Source organism: Leptopilina heterotoma, unplaced genomic scaffold (genome assembly GCF_015476425.1).
Source record: "Leptopilina heterotoma isolate Lh14 unplaced genomic scaffold, ASM1547642v1 Lhet_221, whole genome shotgun sequence".
NCBI lineage: Eukaryota > Metazoa > Arthropoda > Insecta > Hymenoptera > Figitidae > Leptopilina > Leptopilina heterotoma.
Window position 1 is genome coordinate 859,976 of NW_025110939.1, and position 18,903 is coordinate 878,878.

General features: G+C 33.3%; 1 protein-coding gene across 1 annotated transcript; it reads right to left on the reverse strand.

Moving 5' to 3' along the window:
• Positions 1-10,174: 10,174 nt before the first annotated feature.
• On the reverse strand, positions 10,175-11,865 carry LOC122502182. Its single transcript, XM_043612107.1, has 2 exons — positions 11,790-11,865; positions 10,175-10,656 (listed from the first exon to the last, which is right to left on the reverse strand). Exons 1-2 carry the CDS (start codon positions 11,863-11,865, stop codon positions 10,175-10,177), a joined length of 558 nt encoding a protein of 185 aa, XP_043468042.1.
• Between the last annotated feature and the right edge of the window lie 7,038 nt (positions 11,866-18,903).

An 18,903-nucleotide genomic window follows, 5' to 3' on the forward strand; every position in this document is an offset into this window, starting at 1 on the left:
CAGTTGTTAAATTAGATCCTACAGTTTTGGCGAATTCAATGTCAGCTTTTTTCTACTGCATTGTTCCCAAATCTGATCTAAGTCGGATTAACGCTAATTGTAAGGTAAATCATCATAATCATCTTGCTCACTACTCAAAACTTCCACAAGATGATCGTCATTGTATTGATATTTTGTAGAATTTTCAGAATGAGTATCTTCATCTGCATCATTGACATCATCGCAAAGGTCATCCTCTGATTCTCATCCTCTGAACTCTGTATCATCATCCATTTTGAGTAGATGCAGCTCAAGTTCAGAAAATGTATCTTGATATGTACCAAGCCAAAATAGTCTCAAAGTGTTAACTTTTAATACTGACTAGTATATCTAGTCAAAACAGCAGGAAACACTTTCATTGAAGAATTGTGTTCTTTGAAATATAATTACTGTCGAGTCACAAGTTTGTTTAAAAATGAGACTACTAGAGTAGAGTGTAATGTTGTAGGAATGATGCAGATATGACACATAAATTATTTAGCAATGTGCTAAGAAGGATGCAGTATTAATGTACTGATGTTGCAGAAATGATGCAGTAATATTGCAGCAGTGATTCAGTAATGTTCCATTAATGTTTTGTCAATTGTGTATCAATGTATCAATAATGTATCTTGAGAAATGATGCAGTAACATTGTAACAATAATTCAGTAATGTTGTTTCAATGTTCTGTCAATTATGTTTCAATGTACCAATAATGTATTTTGCAGAAATGATAGACTAATGTTGTCGCAATAACTCAATAATGTTGCATCAATAGTTTATCAATTATGCATCAATGTATCAATGATGTACCTTGCAGAAATGATGGAGTTATATTCTAACAATAATTCAGTTATGTTGTCTCAATGCTCTCTCTATGAGGTACCTATCAATCTACTATCTATTTTTATAATCCTATGATCTATTATTGCTTCTTAGTTTATCGTTCTACCTATTTGCTTGGTTATAAAAAAGAAGGATATTAGACTCTAAATTGTTTACAACCTGCTTCTTCAAAATGTAAATTACCCTAAGTAGAGAATGCAAGGTGTTTTCTTCTTTTAAAGGTTATTTTTTCATACTCTAAAATTAGATAGTGTTTTAATTGGATATTTTTCGAACTATGAGAAATCATACATTGGCGGATTGCACAGATTGCTATGCACGCTCGTCTTTTCTTTTCACAGTCCTGTAAAATCGGAGAATCGCTTCTAAGGTTCCTTTCTTCGCAGAAAGTCATAATAAGTAATTAATTACATCTCTAAAAAATTTTTAATTTATTGTGCTAAAATTGATTAAATGTGTAGTTATTACACTCTGACTAATTAAATTAACATAATAACAATTATAAATTTTTGTTTTCCAGCAACTTAAAAAAATATTATTATACCTTTTATATCATTATTATCCTTATTATTATACAGCAGTTTATTCTAAATGCACTTTAAATTTAGTGTCAACTGTGGTAAGCTTTTTATTTTTAATTTCATAAAGTGTCAAAAAATTCGTCATTAGCGACTCCGAACACCCCTGAATAACATGTTTCAAGATAATTCAATCAATTTATGATTTTGTGTCCATCATATTGACTCCGACATTTAAAATTTTAAAAATATGTCACTAAATTCGTTATCAGAGTCCCCAAAAACCTCCGAATAACAAGTTTCAAGACAAGCCGACCGATTTTGATTTCTGTGTCTGACATATTAGATCGGACACTTTGAATTTTAAAAGTATGCCACCAAATTTGTAATTAGCGACTCCAAAAACCCCCGAGTAACAAGTTTCAAGCCAATCCGACCGATTTTTAATTTTTTCGTCCGCCATATTGGATCCGCCATTTTGAATTTTTAAAACGGACTTTAGATTCGTAATCAGCGACCCCAAAAACCCCCGAGTAACAAGTTTCAAGCCAATACGATCAATTTTTAATTTTTTCGTCCGCCATATTGGATCCGCCATTTTGAATTTTTGAAAACGGACTTCAGATTCGTAATCAGCGACCCCAAAAACACCCGAGTAACAAGTTTCAAGCCAATCCGATCAATTTTTAATTTTTCGTCCGCCATATTGGATTCGCCATTTTGAATTTTTGAAAACGGACTTCAGATTCGTAATCAGCGACCCCGAAAACTATATAGCACATGTTTCAAGAAATCAATTCTTTCTGAAAAAAACGTGACACAAAGGGTTAAGGGTTAAAATACATAAGAAATTTGATGGGCTATGAGGCACGGGTTAATATTATTTTATTATGAAGAAAAAAAACAGAGGTATTTTTTTCCTACAAACTTCAATCCTGGGGGGTAAGAGCAAAAAATTCTGACTTTTTGTTTTTTGGACCACCCTACTATACACGCCATGGTGCAGGTGGGCTCAAACTATCGATGACGTGTATAGACGCAAGCAGATTTTTGGCTACAAAAACACACAGATTTGTCCACAAATTGATACTCGGGGGTTTTCGGGGTCGCTGATTACGAATCCGTAATAACTAATCATTTAACAACAGTAACAGTCGCGTTTTTAATTATGGTACTTCTAGAATAAAACATAAAGCATTTGGAACAACCTGCAAGCCTCTCTCCTACTAAATTTTGTGAAAATATCAGTCCGATTTTCCTTTTCCTTTTGAGATTGGTACACTTTAGAAAATATGTGCCATTTATGTATATTGAATACGTATAACAACATTGAATTAATATTTTACATTTATGATAGTTAATTATAAATAATTTTTCAGGACATAATTAAACACGTATCAGGTTGTATTGGCACTTCAAAAATGAATATCATTCACTTTAGCCTTTTACAATTTGTCTTAATTTTATTTACGAAAAAATCGATTAACTTTCGATTGCCAAATACTACAAAACCACTTCATTATAAATTAAAATTTGAACCACACCTGTCTCAAGATAATTTGACATATGATGGTGAAGCAGAAATTGTTGTTGAAATTTTGTCTACAATAAATAATTTGACATTGCACCAGGTGAATTTGACAATATTTGAAAATGAAACACTTCTTATTGGAAATGAAAATACTTTGCAGCCAATTGAACATATTTACGAGGAAGAAGAAGAAATATTTATTTTAATTTTTTGCAATGACCTGCAACCAGGAATTTTTACCATAAAATTCAAATTTTTTGGTAAACTGAATAATAAACCTCAAGGATTGTTTTGGGATTTATATGCAGATGAAAGTAATGATTATATGTAAGTTCACTTGAATATTAGATCCGTTTATTAAAACCGATAAAAAATTAGATTATTTGGATAAACTGACTTTTCTCAGCAGAATGATTTACATATGTAGACGTTGTTCCCGTAACTTTACACGTTAACTAAACTCTTCTGCATTGTCATTAATGGTAAGAAGCTTAACTTTCGCTCCTCTTACAGTTCTTTCAATCTCGTTTGTTATGTGTCCTGACGCGGTAAAAGACACTTAACGCCAAAAACAATTAATTCCCATTTTTTTATACTAATCGACAGTTTTTGAGTTGTTTTTTCATTTTCATAAAACAAAAATTGTCTTCTTTAAATATTTTTCGTGCTATTAGGCTTCAAACATAATCATTTTACTCGTATTCTCTGACAACTTGTGGTTGGTGAGAAAATGACCCCACCACTTACTACCACATCGTTACACTCCTGTATCGCTGAGCTCGCTTACTTCGTATATATGTCGTAGCCACATTGTGAAAAATCGCACTTTATGAAATGCCAAGACGTTTCATGAAGTGCAGCCATATTGTGAAAAAAATATTTACTTTACAATGTGTCCAACATTCTTGGACATTTCATGAAGTGCTACAGCCAATTATGCATTTCGTGAAACCAAATAAAATTTCACAATACGTCCAAATATAAAATGCATTTCATTAAATGCCCAAGTCGTTGAATGCCGATAATGAAGAAATTGTACTAACTTTCTTAGTATTATTTCTACGGTAAGTGTAATCTCCAATTAAAATCTGATTCCCCACCTTAACCGATTTATTAGTCATTCATTTACAAATCAATGTCATTATCTGTCTATTAACTAATCAATTTATTTATTTATTATTTTTATAGGCGTTGTTATTTTATTCACAATTTTTAATTTTCAAATTTTTCACTACTTGTTTATTTTCCGAGAGATATTAATTTTAAAAAAATAAATTTTTATTTTTTTAAATAATTATTAATTAATAGAGGTGTGCAAAAAGCTCGAAGCTCGAGGCTCGGTCGAGCTAATTCGGGCTTTTCGTTTTTCGAGCCGAGCCGAGCCGAGCCTACTCAGTTCGAGCTCGAGTCAAGCTCGAGCCGAGTCGAGCCTCATATAAAGCTCGAAAAAGTTCGGGTACTCGAATTTTTCGGGTACTCGAATTCTTCGGGTACTCGAATTTTTCGGGTACTCGAATTTTTCGGGTACTCGATTTTTTCGGGTACTCGATTTTTTCAAGTACTCGTGACAATAAAACTTGAATATTTAATTATATAGATACTCTTCTCGTTGACACCAAGGTACATCCGGATGCCCCGGAGTCAATCGATAAGAGAATTTTTGTTTCTATCGAATAATCATAGCTATAGACTAACCGTAAAGTGCACCCGGGTGTGCAGGAGTCAAGTGAAAATCATCCTCAGGGAATTTTTGTTTATATTGAATAATCATAGCTATAGACTAACCCTAAAGTGCACCCGGGTGTCTAGGAGTCAGGTGAACATCTTCTTCAGGGAATATTTATTTCTATTGAATAATCATAGCTATAGACTAACCCTAAAGTGCACCCGGGTGTCTAGGAGTCAGGTGAACATCTTCTTCAGGGAATTTTTGTTTCTATTGAATAATCATAGCTATAGACTAACCCTAAAGTACACCCGGATGTCCAGGAGTTAGGTGAACATCTTCTTCAAGGAATTTTTGTTTCTATCGAATAACCATAGTTATAGACTAACATTTAAATGCAACTGGATGACTAAGAGTCAGTTGTACATCGTCTTCAGGTAATTCTGTTTTTTCTTGAGTAATCATGCTTCCAAAATAACACTAAAGAACATCCGGGTGTCCAGGAGTCAGGTGAACATCTTCTTCAGGGAATTTTTGTATCTATCGAATTATCATAGCTATAGACTAACCCTAAAGTGCACCCGGGTGTCTAGGAGTCAGGTGAACATCTTCTTCAGGGAATTTTTGTTTCTATTGAATAATCATAGCTATAGACTAACTCTAAAGTGCACCCGGGTGTCTAGGAGTCAGGTGAACATCTTCTTCAGGGAATTTTTGTTTCTATTGAATAATCATAGCTATAGACTAACCCTAAAGTACACCCGGATGTCCAGGAGTTAGGTGAACATCTTCTTCAAGGAATTTTTGTTTCTATCGAATAACCATAGTTATAGACTAACATTTAAATGCAACTGGATGACTAAGAGTCAGTTGTACATCGTCTTCAGGTAATTCTGTTTTTTCTTGAGTAATCATGCATCCAAAATAACAGTAAAGAACATCCGGGTGTCCAGGAGTCAGGTGAACATCTTCTTCAGGGAATTTTTGTATCTATCGAATTATCATAGCTGTAGACTAACATTTAAATGCAACTGGATGACTAAGAGTCAGTTGTACATCGTCTTCAGGTAATTCTGTTTTTTCTTGAGTAATCATGCTTCCAAAATAACACTAAAGAACATCCGGGTGTCCAGGAGTCAGGTGAACATCTTCTTCAGGGAATTTTTGTATCTATCGAATTATCATAGCTATAGACTAACCCTAAAGTGCACCCGGGTGTCTAGGAGTCAGGTGAACATCTTCTTCAGGGAATTTTTGTTTCTATTGAATAATCATAGCTATAGATTAACCCTAAAGTGCACCCGGGTGTCTAGGAGTCAGGTGAACATCTTCTTCAGGGAATTTTTGTTTCTATTGAATAATCATAGCTATAGACTAACCCTAAAGTGCACCCGGGTGTCTAGGAGTCAGGTGAACATCTTCTTCAGGGAATTTTTGTTTCTATTGAATAATCATAGCTATAGACTAACCCTAAAGTACACCCGGATGTCCAGGAGTTAGGTGAACATCTTCTTCAAGGAATTTTTGTTTCTATCGAATAACCATAGTTATAGACTAACCCTAAAGTGCACCTGGGTGTCCAGGAGTCAGGTGAACATCTTCTTCAGGGAATTTTTGTATCTATCGAATTATCATAGCTGTAGACTAACCGTGTAGTGTACTCGGATGTCCAGGAGTGAATTAAACATCTTCTTCAGGGAATTTTTGTCTCTAACGTATTATCATAGCTATAGACTAACAATTAAATGCAACTGGATGAGTAAGAGTCAGTTGTACATCGTCTTTAGGTAATTCTGTTTTTTCTTGAGTAATCATGCTTCCAAAATAACACTAAAGAACATCCGGATGTCCAGGAGTCAGGTGAACGTCATCTTTAGACAATTTTTGTTTCTATGGAATAATCATAGCTATAAACTAACCCTAATGTGCACCTTGGACTCCTGGACTCCTGGACATTAGTGTATACCGTGATGTTAATTAAGAGCTATAATTATTAGATGGAAACCAAAAGTGACTGTGCGTCTTTCGTGCTGTAGCTTGTTGTTGACCTGACGTAATTTTTATTAAAAATTAAATGTATAATAATGTTTGTTATTTAAAGAAAAAATAAAATTTTTAAGTCTGAATGACAGTTTGAAGAAATTATCCATCTATGTATTATTTTAAACCTGGATGGATTAAAGCGTTCCATATTATTTTAATTCACTTTGGTAATAAAATAATACCATTTCAGTCTTAACATTTACCTCACAATTTACTGACAGTTCAAAAAAAATTTATATGTATTAAGTATTAAATATTTAAAAAAAAATCAATAAAAACATTAATAATATTTTTTGTTTATTATGTTCAGAAATTGTTAAAGAAAACTAAATTTATTTATGTTAACTATATGTGACTGTCCACGAGAAAACAAGGCTTAGCTCCCAAACGTGAATTTCACAGGGCGAGCGATTGAAGTACTACGATTGAAGTTAACTACGCTTAACATACCCATCTTTAAAACGATATATTGTCGAAAGTAATTGATATTTTTAACTTTTGACTTTTGCATTTGAAAAAGCAACATAAAATCTGTCGATTACCATAAAAAAAATCAAAATTGATTTTTTGGACCTAAGCCTTGTTTTCTCGTGGACAGTCACATATAAGGTTGTGGGCTTGAGACATTTTAATGAAAACAAATTAACACTTACTTATACTTTTTAATTAAAAAAATATTAACAATAGTGAATAATGACATTTTATATGTGACATGATATGACATGTGACATATGATATTTTAATGAAAACAAATTAACACTTACTTATACTTTTTAATTAAAAAAATATTATCAATAATGAATAATTATTTTGTTACTAATATTTTTGATTATGTTATTAAATTTTAATTAACAACCACTTTTTAAATTAGAATGTAAAAATCCAATTGTAGGTACGTCTTCTGGGTCGACTTTGGAACGCAAGATTTGAAGTTTGTGATTAAAATATTTCGGTACCATTGTTGAGGGAATAATCAACACTTCTTTCGCAACTTTTTTTAAACTAGGGTATTTGTCACCATTCTCAGACCACCAAGTAATTGGATTAGAGGTAATAGGAGTAGTTATCGTTTCCAAATATCCATTAATTTCCTGACTGAGATGAAATTGTGATCTGCGTTCGGTAGACAAATTTTCCGCAATGTAGTGTTGCATTAAAAATTTTTGCACTTTACTTTTCGGTTCACCTAATAATTGGTAAGATCAATAAAATATAAGTAATTAGAATAAAATTATAATTAAATATAAATAAATTGACAAAAAAAATTTTATTTTGAAAAGAAACCTAATCATCGAAAGTTTAATAAAATATAATAAAAAACGTCATAGAAAAACACCTTCGTCTGTTGGTACTTTTGAAATTTCAGTATTTCCATCTATTGTCTGTGAAAAGTTCAATTCATTCATAAACAATTTTAATATTGTAGACGCATTTTTATTCTCCATAAATCGATCTTTAAATCGCGGGTCTAGTATCATTGACACTTTAATAACATCGATTTTATTTATTTCCAAAAAATGACTAGTCACTTCATTCACAATTCTCGTTGCTAAGTCACATTCTCCATTCACACTTTCTATCAAACCTTTCAAGATAGGAAAGAAACACGATAAACTAGGGAATTGTTCTTCAGTGAAACTTTTCAGTGTGTCAACAGTATCACTTATTGCTTCGAGAACTTCCACATACTCTTTTATTATCTCCCATTCGTATGCTAATAAATTAATTGAAGTGCCTAAAACGCATAATAAAAAATAATACACATATTTCCTTATTTGTGAATTATTATCGAATTTATAGAAATTTTGTGAAATTGAACTGAAAATAATTAAATTTATTAAAGAATTTCACTAAAATTTTTTTAACAAATCGAATTTTCACAAAGTTGTTTTGAAAATTCTGAAAAATAATATTTTTGAAATTTTTCAATTTTATTATGTCAAGATAATTAAATTTTTATAAGCAAATAATTGGACATTTTTGAAATAATTGAAATTTCTTCACATTTTATTAAGAATAATTGAATTCTTTTAAAGAATTTTTTTTTAATTTTTCGAAAATAATTAAGAGAAGTTAATCACCGTAATTATAATATTATTTTATAAATTTTAATTCAACTATTTTCCAAATTTTCAATTTAAATTATTAAAAAAATATTATTTTTAAAAAATTTAAAGAAACTCGCCAAAAGAATTTAATTATTCATAAAAACTCTAATAAACATTTTTGAAGCAATTTGTAGATTATTTTGAAGCAATTTGTAGATTATTGTAGATTGTTCCAAATAAAATAAATTTAAATTTGATGAGAAAAAAAGAGAAAAATTAGGACAAAGACAGGAATTTTGTTGAACGAAATTAATAGGCACCCTGATATTATACTTTGCGACCAATTGTCCGGACGGTTATTTAATCTATACTTTCAAAAAATTAATGTTTAGAACTTACTGTTTTCCTTCACGATTTTTCTCAAAGAAATTCTTATTTGCAGTAATTTTTGAAAAAATTGCAAGTGGGAGTACCAATTATCTGAAGGTAATTTTATTCTATTAATGCTCTCTTCTGTGCTAATTAACTTCTTTAATCTTTCATTGTCGAAAGAATTCTCTTTGAAGTGTTTCACTATCTTTATACATTGCAAGGAAAGATCAATGAATGATTCAGTAGCTTCAATGGCCTTCATAACTGATTCTTCGATTATATTAAACAGGCATGGAATTTTCTGCCATGTTTTATCAGAAGAAATTACTTCTTTCATGACTTCTGTGTTTTCCACTGTAAAATAAATTGGACAATTCTCTCTAGGTAGAATTTTCCATTCAGTCATTAAATCATCTATGTAATTAACTATAGTTTCAGCAGAAACTGAAGTAGGCAATTATTTTATATCAAGGGTAATATTTTGACACTTAAAATCTGAATTGATGTAATGAAGAGTAGGAGCGATGAAGGTCCCAATATTACACTTTGTAAATCCATTTATTGAAATTGCTATTGTCTTATACTCTACAATAAAATAAAAATAAAACACAATAAAATTCAAACTTATTAGTAAAAAAAATTTTTTAAAAATAGAACTATCAAATAAAACTAATTAACGTTTAAATAATTAAAATATTATTATTATTATATATTATTAATAATACTTTCTAGAAAAACAAAAATATCAATTTTCTAAAAAAATATTTATTTACACAATTTACATAAAAAATTCTTTATCACATTGCTACTTAGAATTTTTTTTAAATATAATTCGATTTTAATGTAATTTTGCTTATTTTCTTCAAAAAGTGATTCTCTATAACGACATCTTTAAAATTTTCAAATAACCACACCGTATTAAAAATATGCTTGTTTGTTTAAAAGAAAGCTTTTGCTTTTTTAAACAAATAAGTTGCTTGTTTATAGAAGCAATATAATAATATTTGGATCATATTCAAATTGTATAATGAAATAAATTTTGTAGGTTTTCAATTTTTTATAGAAAATTCTATTAATAATATTTCAATTTTTTTAACGTTAAATATTTTTTTTTGTAAAGTTTGTATTTCTTTAGATGAATGTCCTTAAATTGATTTTTTTAAACTGACCTTCTTTAAAATCTTTTCCAACTATATCTTTGAATCGTTCCTTTTCTTCATTAAACAAATCTGGAATTATTTTACTCGAGAATTCTTCTACAGTAGGGATGCTAAACCGCGGTTCAGCGACTTTAGTAAAATTTATAAAAGTCTGCTCATTTAAAATTGAGGATGGTTGAAGTCCAACTGTTACAAGTAAACTTAGAGCTTTGGTCATCTCTTTAGCTTTTAATGAATCCTTCGTAAAGCTTTTGTTTTTCGACTCAACATCAATCTTATAATTATCAACAGCAGATTTGTGTTTTGAATTTAAGTGCCGTAGCAGGGTAGATGTGCTTCCGCTAGTAGTATTGAATTCACCTTTACAGAGATTACATATAGCAATGTTGGGGGTACGCTTTGTGCAGTGATTCCACACATAGCTTCTTAATGTTTTTGAGAAGCTTGAATCCTCTGGAAAAGAATTTTTTAAAGATTTTATATATTAATAATTTAATATATATTTAATCTACGGCTTTATTTATGAAGTATTATATTTTTCAATTTTTAAGTTAAAAGAAAACTGACTTTTCCCTGATTTCCAGAAAGTATTTTAACTTTTTTCCTTTGGCCCATAATAATATAAGTTCTAAGTTTTCAGAAAATTTACTCGCTAACAAATTGTAATTAAAAATTTTTTATATCCTAATTTTTTCAGAATTTCTGAATTTAATTGTTCAAAATATAAATGATTTTGATAAATAAATTTTACTGAATTTCGACAATTTTTGGAAATTTTTTTAGTTAAATGTATATTTAAAAACTCAACATAACTAATTTAGAAAAAAATTGATAAAATAAAAACGTTCAAAAAACTAAATTTCCAATAAAAATTATTCAAAATTCATTTTTTCAAAAAATTTCAATTTGAAAATTTTTAAAATTTAATTATCTTTATAAATTCAACTTTGACTCTTTCAATTCTCAATTATTTTCTAGAATGTTTACTATAATTCCTCTATAAATTAATTATTTTTAATAATTTTCAGAAAGTTATTCTATAATTCAATTGGATAAATACCAAAATTCAATTTTTTATAAAAATTGCAACTGTAACTTCTCTTGTTTTTTTGTAGAATTTTTATAATGAAAAAGAAAATTCAGTGCCAATTTAAGATTTTCAATATTATCAAAAGACATCCAAAAGTATAATTTGTGTAGCATTTCTAGAAATATTTTTTACACTTTTTGATAAAATTTTCCCATTTTCTCGACTTTTGATAACTTTATTATTATTGAAATTAATAAAAATATTTGTAAGAAAGTCTAACTCAAATATAAGTTTTAAAAAATATTTTGTACTAAATATAAACAGTTTATTTTAATAAATGACGATTTCACTTTTTACGTGAAAATTCTATTTTTTGCTCCAAAAGACTTACAAAAATAAGTAAGACACTTTTAGAGGAAAATTTTTGTGTGTAGTTACTTTTCATAATACAAAAATAAAAATGATTTGCATTTTATTCGAAAAAATGAAATTTTGTTGCAATATATAAAAATAAAGTCGAAAAAGTAATTTAGTATTCAAAATTCTAAATTTATACTTTCGCTTTCTTCTACTTCCATTTCATCATTTTTCTGCGTTGTCAATTCAGTGTTATTGTTAACGGAATCATCCATATCGAATTTAGAATAGCCTTTCTTATTAATAGAAATTCGTTACTATTTTCCTTTGTACCATAAATTGCTGTAAATAAGATAAAAATCAATTAAATAAAAATATGTAATGTTTAAATAAGTCACTACAAAGAAAAACATTCTAAACTTTTACGGAATAGTTGTCAAAATTATAATGAATAAATGAAAATAGCAAACAAGTATATTTAATTATGTAAATGCATTTTTGATGACAAATACTTATACTTTAATTTGTTAAAAATAAATAATTACATTGTTACTTATTATTTTTCATTACAATTGATATTTTAGAGAAATCTATATTAAAACAGCTTGAAATGACAGCCATAAACATACAAGAACACAGAAAAAAATTTCGGTTTGGGCACAGAGCCAGGGTTGAGAAGTTACGCGAAACTTTGAGGTTTAAGGCGCTCACACAGAACCTTTACGTTTAAAGGTGATAATGACATTGAAAAGAACGACTGTAGCTCCATCTTCTAACTATGTGTGAGTTTTTAAGGTACTATATTTCATTAGAAATGTGAGTGTTCCCTTCTATGTTTCATTTTCATTGCTATATAACTGCGAGAGTACATTCGATTATTTCGATTTAAATTCGAGATTTCGCACTCATGCCTTTTTTCTAAAGGAAAAGGAATAAATAAATAGTGTTCATTTGTACATATTACTAATTTATAGATAATTAACATGTAAAAATTGGTAAAAATCGACGAATGTCAGCACTCAGCAGTAGCAAAAAATAGCCAAATAAGTAGTCACCCACTTTTTATAGTTTTAAAAAAGTGTATTCATAAAATGTCGGTAGAAAGGTTACACAAGTCAGCGACAAAAGCAAAAAAGCTTACTAGAGCAATTGCATTAATGATTGCTCTAGATTCACATTCTTACAGTTTAGTGGAGGATGTTTCTTTTCAAAATGTTTTAAAGATAGCAGATCCGACTTACAAAATACCGAGCAGAACAACATTTTCACGAAAAATAATTCCTGAAATGTACGTCGAAGAAAGAGAAAGAGTTAAAAATGAAATTTGGAGTGATTTGTTGCAAGGTAATTTCAATTTTTTAACTATATTATTATTATAATTATTATAATAATAATTATTATTATTATTATTATAATTATTATTATTATTATTATTATTATTATTATTATTATTATTATTATTTTTTTTTTTTTTTTTTTTTTTTTGTAGTCGGAAGTGGAAAATCTGCGAATTCAGATACCTGGGTAATGAATTCCAGGTTATGTGGGGGTGACCGCTCTTGTTCTGGTCTACCCACTAAAAACCACTCCCGTCTTAATTTGGGACACTTGATCCACCTGCGGAACTACCGTCAGGCCTTCAACTTCGCAAATGGTGGTCCCCTTGTCCTACTCCTTAACTGGGCCTTAATCCGCTCTAGCCTTGTGGGAACGTGGGTGGGAGGAAAACTAAATGATTTCCTCCCCCCCACACTCACACACAGCTGAGCACTGTACTCCTCCGGTCAACATCGTCTTCCGTCTCTTGCCGCTCTTGTTCTGGCATTATTTCCTCCTTGTCCTTGACAAAGTCTTCTTTGCTTCCTCGAGGGCAGTTCTGAAGACCTTGCAACCTCCTGATCCGGCGACATGCTGGATATTCTCCTTCTCTCCGAACTTTGCCTGGCATAAGAAGCAACATGGGCTCTTCTTACAATCTGCTGCCTTATGGCCAGCTTCTCCGCACTTGAAGCACGCAGCTGACCTATCTACACCTTGGCAATCTCTACCTAGATGGCCATAGTCAAGGCACTTAGGACACCTTGTGACCATAGTTCTGCTTCTTATCTTGCAGGAGACGAACCCAATCTTTATGTGCCCAATTTTCTCCAGCTTATCAGCGTCTTCCTGATTGGTGACCACGACAGCGAGTTTTACTCCTCGCTTGTTTGGTCCCAGAACCGTCACCCTCCTACTTCCTGCTGGCACCGTAGAAATTTTCTCCAGGGCACACAGTACGTCATCTTTTTCTGTAAGGGCATCCATATCGCGGATTTCCAACGTAGTTCGCCGGTCCGCCATCTGCACCTTACCCAGATCGCCGATCACCTTTGTCACCTCTTCGGTGAACAACTTCTTGTTTGAAGACCCCCCAATTTTAATGAGCAGGTCTCCCTTTTTAGTGGGTAAAGCTCCCACAACCCTTGTCTGACTGGCCTCCAGGTCAGCCTCTTTTCGAACCTTCGCCAGCACCTCGGCGAAGGTAGCTCCTTCAGCCACTTTGACGACCACTGTGGCTCTTCCCTTCTTAACTGGATTTGGCTTTGGTGCCGGTTTGGTCTCGTTACCTTTAGACCTTCTAGAAGGTCCCTCCTCCTTCTTCTTTTTTGGGTCCTTCGTACTCTCAGGATCACTTCTCTTCCGCTTCTGAGACTCCAGGACAACGTTTTTAAGCATTACTGCATTAAAACGGTCACGTCTCATTCTTCGGTCCTTTCGTGCATCCTCTGACCAGGCTAACCCCTGGTAGAACTTCTCATCTTTTCTGGACGCTGCTGCGTGCTTCTCCTTCACATCCCGTATGAGCGATGTTATGCTTCTAAGTCCATCCTTAATTGTCCTATTGACATTCTTCTGGACTTCGCAGGACTTCAGCATCTTGCTGACCTCTTCTTCCATTTCTAGAATGCTTGCTGCCTCTTCCGCCCGCAGCTTCACGCATTCATCTCGATGTTCATTGCAGCTAGCAATGTCAATCGCAGAAGCATTACTGAATACAGAAATGCAGCTGGCTTGACTCGTCACGCTGCTCGTACTCCCTCGTCTCTCCGCCCTGTCCACGATGATCTGTGGGACTCCCAACGCGTTGTTGCCCTCCTGCATCCTTGGGCCACTGGCCACCGTCCCCACGCTATGCGCTTGACGATCGGAACCAGTGAGGGATTAGCCGTAGCATTACCCCGCAGGTACTCTTCCTCGTTTTTACAATCGCTCATGACGGATGTTTCTTGTTTGCTGGTTTTGGTCCGCGTCGAGTATTTGATTTCCTCGATACCACCTGATTTCTAGGAAGCTAACCTATCCGCCACCTGGCACGCGTCCGATAGAGGACCAGCAACCCCGCGCAAAAGAACAGGTTCTAATGCGCCCGGGTAGAACAAAAGTTCCAATTAGAACAAAAGTTCCAACCGGGCACGGATTATTATATTATTATATTATTATTATTATTATTATTATTATAGTATTATTATTATATTATTATTATTATTTATATTATTATTATTATTATTATTATTATTATTATTATTATATTATTAGTATTATTATTAGATTTATTATTATTTTATTATATTATTAATTATTATTATATTATTATTATTATTATTATTATTATTATTATTATTATTATTATTATATTATTATTATTATTATTATTATATTATGATTATTAATTAATTAATTATTAGTATTATTATTATTATTATTATTATTATTATTATTATTATTATTATTATTATTATTATTATTATTATTATTATTATTATTATTATTATTATTATTATTATTATTATTATTATTATTATATTATTATTATTATTATTATTATTATTATTATTATTATTATTATTATTATTATTATTATTATTATTATTATTATTATTATTATTATTATTATTATTATTATTATTATTATTATTATTATTATTATTATTATTATTATTATTATTATTATTATTATTATTATTATTATTATTATTATTATTATTATTATTATTATTATTATTATTATTTTTTTTTTTTTTTTTTTTTTTTTTTTGCTTAGGGACTTTTGGGAAATCTGCCTACAGATACCTTGGATTCCGCACTCCAAGGTTATGTGGGGTTGGTATGATAAAACAAAAGGAAATATAAAAAAAAGAAAAATAAATCTATAAAAAATTAAATTTAATACACTGGCGACCTACTACCAGCCCGACCCACTAAAACCCGTAACCCTTCTTCTGGAGCCCTTTACCCTCCCTCGGAACTGTCGTAAGACTTTAGCCTTCGAGGGTGGCGCTCCAACTCTATCGCTAATGCGACTTTCTGCTTTTCTCTGCGGTTATCCTGCGTTAATAGTTAAAAATTTAAAACTATTTCACTATAAAGCGGAATTAACAGCACAACAATAATTAAAAATAACAAATGTGTAATTAAGTGTAAAAAGTCAGAAGATAAAATTATAAACGGATATATAAAAAAAAAGAAAAAAAAATAAACGCGTATAAAAAATTCAAAAAACATAAAACTGTACAAAGATGAATAAAAAACACAAACAATTAAAAAATGTATAAGGACAAATAAATCACAAAATAAATTAATAAAAAACAAACGAACAAAATTAAAAGCTGTTTAAATTACGCTTTTTGGCGGCCGTCGAGATCCTTCCTCGACATAACCGAGATTATGAAGTTCTCGACTTGCCGCCAATTCTCTTCCGACTGGGTCATCAGCGATACCATGTTCTCCGGTGTAACTTGACTGTTTACACCTTCGAACATGGCCCGCCTCTCCAAGTCCCAATTCTTGCATGAGAAGAGGGTGTGCTCCGCGTTGTCCTCAGGGAACTGGCAATATGCACACACCTCGTTCTCGCGTAATTTAAAGCGACACAGGTACGAGTTAAAACACCCGTGACCTGTGAACGCCTGAGTCAAGTAATAGGAAACCTGACCGTGTTTCCTATTCATCCAGGTGGCGAGTGCCGGGATAAGGCGATAAGTCCATCGACCTTTTTCCTTACCATCCCATCTTTCCTGCCATCTTTCTATGAGCCTGTGCCTCGCTTCTTTGCGAATCAGGCCCTTGCTTGGTCTTAACTCCTCATCCAAGGAACTTCTTTCTTTAGAAAAGAGAAACATTTCTTCCCTTTCCCTCGCCAAAAGATCTGCTGGCGGGACACTTGCAAGGACCTGCACAGCACTCGTAGATACCGTCTTATATGCAGAGATGATACGCGTTGTTATCGATCTCTGCGCCGACAGTATCTTTTCACAGATGGTAACACATCTTTTGCTCCTCAGGGATGGGGCCCATGCTGGTGCTGCGTAGAGCATTTTAGCATGGGCGACACTCGCCACCAGTCTTCTTTTTTGTTCACGGGGTCCGCCAACATTTGGCATTAACCGTGAAAGATTAGCCGCACACTCCATCGCCTTATTCGACGCCATAGCCATGTGGTGGTGGAAGTTTAACCTTCCATCCAACTCCACACCAAGGTATTTAATTTGCTTACTCCACTTGACCTCGAATCCGTCTATCACGATTCGTGGGAGCTCATAACCACGTCTGTCTGTGACCAGCAGTGCCTCGGTCTTTTCCAGGGCCATTTCAAGACCTCTGGTATCCAGCCAGCTTTTTGCTAGTCGCAGACATTCGTTCACCAATGTCCCAAGAGCCTCCTCACTCTCGGCAGTGCACACGAACAACGCGTCGTCCGCAAAGCCGATGATCACCGCACCTTCGGGCAGATCCATTCGCAGAAAATCATCGTAAGATACATTCCATACAAATGGACCCACCCTCGAGCCTTGAGGAGCCCCACGCTGCATCTCTTCCTTGAGAGTGCAGGTGTCTCCCTCATATATAACCCACCTGTCGCTAAGATAATTATTCATTATCCGCAACAAGTAGGGCGGCATGTTTTTCTTTTCCATCGACTCGATGAGATCTTTCCATCTTGCGGAATTAAACGCGTTGCGTATGTCAATTGCTACCAACGCGCAGAAGCTCTTCTTTTTCCCAGGTCCCAATTTGTTTTTTCCTGCTTTGGCTATGTCCACAACTGCCTGGATGGCATCAACTGTGGACTTGCCTTTACGGAAACCAAATTGGTGATCGGACAGACGATTTTCTTCGGTCAAGTGGCCTTGCATTCTCTGCAGAACCATATCCTCTAGAAGTTTACCCATCGTATCTAGCAGGCATATAGGCCTGTACGATGAAACCTTATCTAGAGGTTTTTCACCTTTCCTTAGGAGGACTAACCTCTGTCGCTTCCAGTCGCGGAAGAACTCTCCTCTCTCAAGGCAAAGATTGAAGCATCGAAGCAGAATATGGGGTAAAGTGTCGATTACCAACTTTAGGATCTCGTTACTTATCCCATCGATTCCAGGCGCCTTGCCTGTTTTCAATCTTTTGCCTGCTTTTTGCAGTTCACTAAGTGTGAAGAGTTCTTCCTCTTCGACTTTGCAAAAACTCCAGTCCCTTCTAAGGTATGGCTCCGCAGGAGGAAACAAAGAACTTATTATCTTTCTGACCCAATCGGGATTGTCCAGGCCGGGGGTCTTTTGCCTCGTCACTAATTTCTTAGTTACGATTTTAAAAGCCAGACCCCATGGGTCCTTATCGACTTCCTCGATTAGGTCCTTCCAGCTACGGCGTCGCGACTTGCGGATCTCTTTCTTGAGGTCCTTTTTCGCCTCCTTGAAAGCCTCTTTCAGCAAGGGATCTCCCTTAGATCGGGTATATGTCCTTCTTGCTTTGAGGCATTCCTTTCTCAAGGAGGCTAGCTCCTCTGACCACCAGTGCAAGGATTTTCTTACTGGAGTGGCGCCTTTGCGTGGCATTGACGCATTGCAAGCGGTGACTATCATGTTCCTCACCGCTCGCACCTCCCCATCCAGACTGCTCGGCCTCTTCACCCAGCCCAAGTCCTCAATTAAAAGGGCTTCTCTTAGGGACCGGCCGAACTTTTCCTTGTCGAGTCTCTTCATATTCCACGAGGAGGTTTTGCGACTAGGAGCATCCTGTCTTTTTCCTCCTCGTGTGTCTCCCATAGAGACTGAGAACTCAATGTACTGGTGGTCACTTGCGGTATATTCCTCTGAGACCCGCCAGTCGGTTATGCGGCTAAATAGTTTAGACGATGCGATTGTTAGATCTATAATTGATCCGATCGCACCTCGTCTAAAAGTCCATGTATTGCCTCATTTTCCCTTGCTGTTTGCATTAGGAGCAACTGTGCATCCTTACTTGTATGCAAGTTGACCTGCAAAAATTTTAAGGATTTGCCC

What these genes read in the sequence shown, in the direction of transcription:
- LOC122502182 (XM_043612107.1), bottom strand. Translation starts at nt 11,865, where the DNA reads ATGGATGATTCCGTTAACAATAACACTGAATTGACAACGCAGAAAAAT. An exon ending in GGAAGTAGAAGAAAGCGAAA is followed by an intron (nt 10,657 to 11,789) that starts GTATAAATTTAG and finishes ATTCTTTTCCAG; the next exon opens with AGGATTCAAGCTTCTCAAAA.